This window comes from Gossypium raimondii, chromosome 13, assembly GCF_025698545.1.
Source record: "Gossypium raimondii isolate GPD5lz chromosome 13, ASM2569854v1, whole genome shotgun sequence".
Classification (NCBI taxonomy): domain Eukaryota; kingdom Viridiplantae; phylum Streptophyta; class Magnoliopsida; order Malvales; family Malvaceae; genus Gossypium; species Gossypium raimondii.
Window position 1 is genome coordinate 12,598,382 of NC_068577.1, and position 9,836 is coordinate 12,608,217.

A 9,836-nucleotide genomic window follows, 5' to 3' on the forward strand; every position below is an offset into this window, starting at 1 on the left:
ATAAACGGCAAGGAGTTGCCAATTTTTAAACCAAAGTGGTGTATCCATAGCCGCTGCTCATGGAATAGCGCTATTTTTTCCCATTTCCAACAACACCAATCAATACACCTACACCAATCACACTTCTTTTTCCTTTTCATTTCACTGCACTGAATTCACTCACCATAGCTACTCCTTTTCTCTCGATCTGTTAGGGTTTATTTTAATTTTAGGCTTTCAAGGGAACATACAGTGTCCTTTAATTTTACTGGTGATTTCTATGGCGACGGAAACCCTAGATGAGAAGAAATCGGAGGAAGAGGAGTTGAAAGATAAAGGAAACGAAGAGGGGAGTAAGGCTGTTCGCTGAAATAAAGAGATAAAAAAAGGTTGAAGAAGGTGAAGGATCTCTTTTTCAGTTTCTTTTTCTGTCTTTGCTTAAATTTTTTTTTATGGGATTTTATGCTGAATGCTAAACATAACATGATTGTTCTTACACCATTAATTTGTTGAACTTTTGAAGCTGTAAAGCATACAGCTGTAGTCTTCCATTCTCTGATCAGCGACTTGTATACATTCTCTCATTTCAGAATAGTTCATTTCTAGAACTGTTACCAATTGTTCGACAACATATTATTGATGGTTGCATTTATGTACTGCACTTTCTAGTTATTCAATTTTAAGTTCCTAATACAGTTCCAGGTTGCATAATTGAACTTGTTTAGCTTTCTTGTTTTGCTGGATAAAATGCATTATCTTGATTTCTTACAGAAATCCATGCTGCCATCTTTTTATAATTGACTTTTATTCAAGGTTGGAGATGATTGTCGACAAGATGTTCTTGCTCTTCAAGTGATAGCTCTTCTAAGAGACATATTTACAGCTGTTGGACTTAATCTCTATTTATTTCCCTATGGTGTTCTCCCAACTGGTCCAGAGAGAGGTATTATTGAGGTGAGCATGTCTTCTAATCTGTTAAGCTCTTGTTTTGCATCTACATTAATTCTGTTACACTAGTGAAGGAACCATTGAATTGTGTAATTCTTTTTGACATAACTAATCTATAACAGCTAAATTTACAAGGAAAAAGACCTTTGAGGGAATATAAATCTCCCACTGCTGAGTTGTTTTTGGTTTTGGTTTGTCTTATTGTTGTCATTCTTGCAATTGTCTGTCCTAACTCTTAGTTCTTTCACCATCACAACAGAGAATGACTTTCTAAGAAGGTTTTGTTAAGTGAATTTAGGGAATACCACCGCTATTTTCACCTTGCTACCCCAATGTGTACTATACAATCGAATATGATGATGTGGTTTGATTTACTAGTGAAGTTACTTGTGCATGTGTCTTGTTACAGGATAATCATTCCTCGGTACTGTAATGAATATTTTACTTAATAAGTTCCCTCTTTTTCTTATATATAAAAAATACTATTTCAACTATTTAATGATAGAATAACACAAAAAAATCAAAATTTGAAAACATCTAAAATTTTATAATTGAATGAGTATCCTTATAGTATATATTTTTTAAAAAGAACATATTTTATTTTTAATTGATGTTTGAATAAATATTTAAAAAAATAAAGAAAGAGTTAGAAGAAAGGTGAGAGGCATGTGAAGATATCTAAAAGGGAATAACAAGTTGGGGACATGAAATGCAGTCATTGAACAGATTTAAGAAATGGAATATTATAAGAATAGGTATTAATTAATTAGTATATTAGCTGGAGTAGAAGCCACCAGTATCTTGCGTTTCAAGTACAAGTATCTTTTATTATTTTTATTTTTATTATTATTTTTCTAAAATATACACAATCATGGGGCGCGTAACCAAATAATTATGCCTCCCTTCACTATTATATTAGGGTAAAATATAAGAACAGTGACTTAATTATATAATTTATTCTATTTTAGTCACTTAATTATTCATTTTATTTAATTATTTAATTTTTGAAATTAAATATTTAATATATTCTCTCATTAATTGTAGATGAGTGATTGAACAGTTGTCGTGAGTTTTTTATTAGTCTAATAAAAATTTAATCCTCTAATATTTATATGTTATATTAATTTAATTCTAAATTTAAAAATTCAACGATCCTTAATTCTCATATATATATATATTGTGTTTATATTTTTGTTTTATAATTATATATTTTGATATGTTAATATAAATTAGCATCTGATATATTGTGAGTATTAAATTTTAATTCCACAAGTGGAATTAAAACGTTATCAGATGTTTTATTTTTATAATACTGATTTTCTTTTTATACTACAATCTAATAACTTATATCACATTATGCAAAAGACACTCTAATAGCCCTTCTTTCAGATCATTGAGTCCCTTTTAGCTGTTCCATCCCCTGAACTTGCATTAAGGTTGTACCTGCAATGTGCTGAGGTAATCTTGAGACTTGACTTAAACCAACTCTGCATAACAGTCATTGGTTAAATAGTGATTTGAACCCTGAAAATTATTTTAGATGATAACGAGATGCCATTTTTCTAATTGATAGTTGGGAAAAGGCATACTGAGATAAATAATGTTGTTCACGAGAGTGCAAGGTTTCTGATGGAACAGGTGCTTACAAGAATAAATAGCTTTATTTGTCACATTCTTAGGGCTGTTACCAATGTTCCATTAATTTATTATGTTGATTCCAGGCATTAGGGATCAATAATTTTATTTTAAGATGATGCGAAGGGGGTGCTATCATCATAAATCTCCCATCATTATGACTTTTAAGTTTAATGAATGGCATATTATCATTATGATATTAGCAATATATGCATAGTGAACAGTATTGCAGGCTTTGTCTTTGGTTATATTCCTTTTTGATGAAGAGAGGCTTGAATTTTATGTTTAACTTTTTAACCTGTATTTTGTCCTTGTTCTGTTTCCTGACTATCAGGCAGCTAATGGCTGTGACATTGAGCATGTTGCGTATGAATTTTTCACACAAGCGTTTGTATTATATGAAGAAGAAATTGCGGTAATTGTACTACTCAGATCAGCTATTGTTGAAGTCTGTTATGCCTTTCTAATTTGTGTAGAGTTTCATGAATGTTTATTGATCATAGGACTCTAAAGCCCAAGTGACTGCAATTCATCTGATAATTGGGACTCTCCAGAGGATGAATGTATTTGGTTTTGAGAACAGAGATCCTTTGACACACAAAGCCACAGGAGTAATATTGCTTCCTCTTCTCTGATTCATTGTACTTCATTGAACTGTTTATACAAAACTTAAATATGTGTTACTTTGGTCAGTATTCAGCTCGGCTATTGAAGAAGGCTAATCAGTGCAGAGCTGTTTATGCATGTTCCCATCTATTTTGGGTTGATGATCAGGATGGCATAAAGGACGGGGAGAGGTCTGGCCTCAAAACTTATCCTTTGGTTTAGATTTTTTTTCATGTAAACATTAAATTCATTCTAACAATAAGCAACTGAAAAAATTTGCGGGAGAGGTTGCAGGGTCCTCTAACAATAAGCAAATCACCAGTTCCGCAATCCAAGGGCTGATAGAATTAATTAATACCGAGATGCAAAGTGATTCCACAAACTTTGATAGTGTGGCGGATGCTTTCCTTGCCAGCACCTTGCGTTACATTCAGTTCCAAAAACAAAAAGGTGGTGTAGTGGGTGAGAAATTCGATTCCGTTAAACTGTAAATTGTTGAGTCATGTAAAGAAGTAATGCATGGCAGTTAGAGATGTAAATAGGTGTTTATTCTGGATTTGGGTTTCATATTTGCTTGATTATATCTTTTATTAAACTGTAAATTATTGAGTCATGTAAATTGTATTATATCTTTTATTACCAAGATTTACTTGATTAAGAAAATGCATTGTATCTTTTATTACCGGCAATGTCTATAATCATAAGCTTGTTCAACTAGTCATCTGTTGCTCATATGTATGATTTATTTTATTTTGATTCTAAATTTTATTTTTACTTTAATATTTACTATAACTTGAGTTCTAACTTTTGGATTTTAATTGTGTTATTAATTTATTGTTTTAAATTCTAAAACTAAATTCATTAATTTTATATTTAATTTTAAAGTTAAAATTTTCATAAAAATTTAATTTAAATAATATTTTTATCCTTAAAAGTATATTTAAAGTTCAAATTTAAAAATAAAATAAAATAAAATATTTATCATAAAAATAAATATTATTTAATTAAAATATATATTTTTAAAGGTTATGTTTTTAGCGGCGTTTCTGCGACAAGCGCTGCTAAAGGTTTATTCTTTAGTGGCATTTGTGATAAAAGCGTCGCTAAAGGTCATGGTCTTTAGCGGCGTTTGTGTGAAAAGCGCCGCTAAATGTCAGGGTCTATAGCGGCGTTTGTGGGAGAAGCGCCGCTAAATGTCAGGGTCTATAGCGGCGTTTTTTGGATAAGCGCCACTAAAGGTCATGATCTTTAGCGGCGTTTATTTCTGAAAACGCCGCTAAAGTTAGCGACGCTGTCATTAGTGGCGTGTTTTGCGGCGCTTGCCTAAAAATGCGCCGCTAAAAGCCTGTTTTGGTGTAGTAGCTATTTGTTTGTTTGCGTAGGAGTTGGATGTTTAAGGTCGAGAGTGCTTCAATTTGAATGGTTGTTCTGAAAATTTTTGTAATCTCTTCTATCAAAGAGATTAGTATTTACCAACATTTTCTCTTATTAATAAATTCATATCGATTGAGCAAAAAAATAATAAACACAAAAATACAAATATTATAATAAAATAATTTATATAATGTATAAAATTTTGATTAGATGTAAATATAATAATTTAATTAATGTTAATAAGATATAATATTCCTCCATAATCTATTAATCAATTAAAGTACTTAGTTTTCTTGCTCGTGTAATGCACAAGTAGATTATATATATTAATTATATTATATTAAATTATATTTTTTATAAATTTTATTAATAATTGATAAATAAATTTAAACATGATATTTCAATATTAAAATATTAAAATTAATAAATGATATTTTATGACTAAATGTAAATAACATATGAAATATGATACAAAATATAAGGAAGAAAATTATATAAAAATCATCTTCTATGATTAAATTTTGTTGTATATAATGATAAAATATGAATAAGTACTTTTTAATAATTTATTTTGTTAAAAAATTATAATAATTATGTTAATTTAATCATTTTCTTTTTTTAATTTAATCATTTTCATTTTTCTAAGCATTAATCATTTTATTAGAAAAAGGAAGGCAAACTTCAACCAAAAAAAAAAACAAAAGTCAACCTGCAAGACAACAAGGGCAGCAAACCAACAGTACATAACTGAAAACAAGGACAAAAAAAGCTTTGTACTTCCGAGAAACCTTTGTACTTATGCCATGATTGCCAAGCAGACACCTATTCAGTCGCCAACCCTTTGTACTTCCGAGAAACCTTTGGTTTCAATCTTAACATTCAGCAAAATGAGAGCTAAGTTCATGAAATTATTGGCCCCACGTTTACAGGACTCTGAATCAACACAGACTCGGTTGGTTCATTATGAACATTTCAGACTTGGCCGAAGAATATCAGATTGGGTGCTTAGCAGTGGAACTAATTATGAAGTCTTGCCATTACGGTTAAAAATACAGGCATTCAATGTGGAGCACGATTACAATCACAATGATGGGATTTTGATGGGGGGAGCTTTGGCTAAAGCTGCATCAGAATTTGAGAGCAGAAATTATGGCATGGTTCCGGCAAAAGAGTTGTTAGTTAATGAGATGCTAAAGAGGGTTAAGGTTTAAGAAGTAAGAAATTGTTGGATAAAATGGCAGCAACAAACATAATAAAATTAAACTTTCTTGAGCATAAGCTCATAAAACAGCAAACAATTTCAAAGGAACAAGATTGAAACAAAACAACAAGTAACCGATGAGGCTCAATTCAAATTTTTCATTAAAGCCTTGAAATATATGTGTTACAAAAGTAGTATGACAGTTACCTAACTTATGTAACTGCTCCCATCAATTTTAGTAACTTGAAATACAAAATAATGCAAATTGAAAAACTGAATAATTCAGCCATTACATCTGTCAAATTCATATCCTAACAACTCTAAAGTCTAGTTACATTTTAGCTTGAATAGCATTACAAAATAATCAAAATAAACAAAAGAAACAAAATGAGTAAGTTGCTCCTAGCTTTGACCGAGTTCTGATCTGCTCCTTGGTCTATTGTTGCATTGCAGTCCATGTTCAACAGAAATCAATAGAATAACATAATGAAAACAACTGAAATCAGCTAAAACAGAGAGAAAAGAGAGAAGACGATGACTGAATTTCTGATTCTTTTGTGAATAATATATCGCAAACATTACAAACAGTAATGAATTTATACATGAAGATAGTAGAGAGAAATCATGATACGTGTCAACAAATCATTGACAAAGATTGTTAAGAAATGAGCTGATGACAGCTCATTGAGTTGGTTGAGATAAAATCACACATGTTATTCTTTTGATGATGCAGCAATTTCATGGAGCATGGCATTGAGAAATTCTGTTGCAGTATAATATTTGACAGAAGATAGAGATGAGAATGATTGTATGGTATATTTGGAGGAACTTAAAGTTGGAGCAGATACTTTTCAGATGCTTTGTTGTCCTACTTTTATTGTTATTGCATCCAAAAGTAGTTGAAGCAAAGTCATTGTTGCCCTATTTGCCGGTTCGAGATGCCAGCCAATTAGATAAAGGTATGAACTGAAGCAATCTGATCATAATTTAATGGATAAGACGAAAAAGAAACTTGAGCAATTTCTGACTTGTTAGTAACTCGTTAAAATATGTGCCATTAAACGATATGATACCTGTCATAGCAATTCCCCAGAAGCTTCAAATGTTCTTAGAAATCAACCAAACACAATCCTGTAGAAGGAGCAGATTCAGGTTGTGATTGGTTGGGTTTTGAGATTTCTTCTTAAGACAACTGATGACGCTGAACTCAGAACAAGCCTTGTTTGAAGAAATTAAGGCACGGGAATCGACAACCTTACATCAAATGATCAGAAAAATAAGCTTTGAAAATAGCATAGGCTTGATATTATATAAGTTCAAAAGATTTTATGAACCAGATTCCTCATACTCAATTGAAAGATAAAACTGTAATATGTTACACAGACACCACATTAAGTTCTACTAGAATTTAGCTTTTCCTGGGGTTTTTCTTGTAAAAGAAAAAAAAAAGCATATCCTTGAAATACTTTCATATCTAAGAGAGCAATCCCCATGTTTGACTTGGTGTAAAAGAACATTTATTAGAGCATTTCTTTAAACATCATGTATTACTGTTCCTGTTGGTTTAGTAAAGAACTAATTGAAGCATTGAAGAAAATATGAAAAAAGGGATGATTTAATTCATTAACAAAACAACCCTTATATATAAGTCTCAAGTAACAACCTCAACCAAAATTTAAATTCCTATTCCTACTAACAAGCTAACAACTCCTAGCTTCTTACTCCTACTAACAAGCTAGCAAATCTCCCTAGGACTTAGTCTTATTAATAAAAAAAACCTTGCAGCCCTTGAGTGATAAACTGTAAAAGTAACATATTTTAATCTCATTATTAATGCATTTTTGGATGATTAATGATGTAAATTAGTGAATTTGATACTCCTAATCCTTTAAATTCATGTTTCTATACTTAGGAGAGCATTTGGTAGCAAAAGGAGCGAAAAACAAGCCAAAATCGGATAAATAAAGTTGTTTTCAGGATCCACATGCCCTGGGCATTTCCACACGGGCAGGCCACACATTCACACGGGCTAGCCACACACCCATGTGCCAGCCAGTGTTAATATCGCACCTTGCTTCCCAAATACGCCGAAAAACCTAATTTTTAGGCTTTCTGAGCATTCTAAAGTCTATAAATATCAATTAGAAGAAGATCTAAGGAAGCACTTAGAGAAGATTGAAGAAATCACTCGAAGAACACCATCGGAGCCAACTCAGAAACGGATCTCCTTCGAGATTGAAGATCTCCTTTTAACTTCTTTCAAAATTTTATTGAATTTCTTTATGTCTTGTGGTTTTTCTGACTTTGAGATGTTTTCATTTCAAATTATGAACTAAATTCCCTAGATACCTAGGGAAGATGAAACCTATGGTGAATCTTATTATTTGATTTCTGAATTACATGATAAATCATTTATTTTTGTTCTCAATTATGTATGCTTAATTCGTGTTTTAATATTATCAGGATATTAATTCATGTTTAATGTGCTTATTTCAATGGAGCAAAAGTCCCTGTTTAAGAGTAGATCTAGCATAATTGAGTGGAGTTGCATGCAATCTTAGAAATAGGACGACATAAATCTATTGGATTAGAGTCAAATCTAATAGGGGAATCCATAGATCGAGTTAATGTGAAGATAGGGGTTTTAATTAGAAAGAGATTTCACTTAATCAACTTAGAGTCAGTTGTTCTTACTCTCGAAATAGATATTAACATAATTTAGGGACTTCTACAGATCAAGACACAAGTGAATAAATCGTTTAATTCAGATTCAGAATAATAGGTCAAGTCTAGGTGGATTCTTTCTTAGGTATTGTCTTTCTCATTGGTTGTCTTCAGTTATTTTTCCCATTTCATCCTCTGTTGCGTTCATAGTTAAATTAGATTAGTTAATTTAGATTAAAAATAATCACTTCAATTTATCGGCTAAATAATAGAAAAACTGTAATTACTAGTACTTTTAGTCCTCGTGGATACGATATTCCCTACTCACCATAGTTATACTATTGTTCGATAGGTGCACTTGCCTTTGTCGTAATTATAGTTAGTTTAGTGACCATCATTGAGACACTAACATCTCATCCTAACTCAAGTGTTGCAGACATCAAGTTTATTCTTAAGAAACTCAAATTGACTAACATGAAAAATTTAGTAAAAATATCTGTCACCTGATCATCTGATTTGCAATAAATCAGTTTCTTCAATATCCACCTTCTATGAATTCATTCTCGACTAGTGTAACTTCAAGAGTTACCTCCAATTATTTCTTAGCATGAAATTCCATCTAAATCAAAATTCCATAATTCAAAATCATCACAAGCTACTCCAAAAAGGTCATGAGAGTGGCCAGAGTGCCGCCCCTTCTTCCAATGTCTTGTGTTGTCACTATACTTGCAATTAATACCATTTATGGTTTGATTAACAAATCTTCTCGCAGCTAATAATTCCTTTTTCAATTTTGCATTTTGCATTGAAAGCTTGATGACTTTACCAACTAAATTCTTAAACTCAACAACATCTACAGGTGTCAATTCTTTCGCATATGAAGTTTCTTCAGTCGACTTTTGATTTTGGAAAGATAACCCACTATTCTCTTCTGAAAGTTGCACATTACTCTCGATCTCTTGAGGTAGAATTTTTTTCCGTAGCTCATCAACATGTTCTTTAGATATTTCATGTGCAAAAGATAATAGTTTATCATCAGAGAGAGATGTCAATTGCTGCTCCAAGAGAGTTACATTTACATGCAACTTCTTATTCTCAAAACAATTTATTTTCAGTTGTTCTTTTAGGATCCGATTATCTGCCGATTTTATCTCAAGCTCAAAACTCTTTTCATTACATTGTGTCATCAATTTCATAATTATTTGTTGCATTGATGTTATTCCTTCCTGACACTTGGATACCAGTTGCTTCTCCTCAAATGGATTCAATAAGAAACTCTTCTTCTACATCTTGATCCTAAACAATTCATTGCCACTAGAGTCAAGGATCAGACACCTTCCCTCATCGAGCATCACCTTGAATCCCTTCTCTACCAATTGCCCCACACTCAACAAGTTTTGATCAATCTCAAGTACAAACAAAACATTTG

General features: G+C 31.6%; 1 protein-coding gene across 1 annotated transcript; it reads left to right on the top strand.

Annotated features, from left to right (window-relative positions):
• Positions 1–259: 259 nt before the first annotated feature.
• Positions 260–3,845, top strand: LOC105785644 (vacuolar protein sorting-associated protein 35B-like). Its single transcript, XM_052627007.1, has 6 exons — positions 260–340; positions 793–933; positions 2,317–2,385; positions 2,897–2,977; positions 3,066–3,173; positions 3,256–3,845. The coding sequence occupies exons 1-6, from the start codon at positions 260–262 to the stop codon at positions 3,388–3,390; spliced, it is 615 nt and encodes a 204-aa protein (XP_052482967.1). The 3' UTR covers positions 3,391–3,845.
• Positions 3,846–9,836: the final 5,991 nt, after the last annotated feature.

What these genes read in the sequence shown, in the direction of transcription:
- LOC105785644 (XM_052627007.1), top strand. Translation starts at nt 260, where the DNA reads ATGGCGACGGAAACCCTAGATGAGAAGAAATCGGAGGAAGAGGAGTTG. An exon ending in CAGAGAGAGGTATTATTGAG is followed by an intron (nt 934 to 2,316) that starts GTGAGCATGTCT and finishes CCCTTCTTTCAG; the next exon opens with ATCATTGAGTCCCTTTTAGC. An exon ending in TATATGAAGAAGAAATTGCG is followed by an intron (nt 2,978 to 3,065) that starts GTAATTGTACTA and finishes TATTGATCATAG; the next exon opens with GACTCTAAAGCCCAAGTGAC.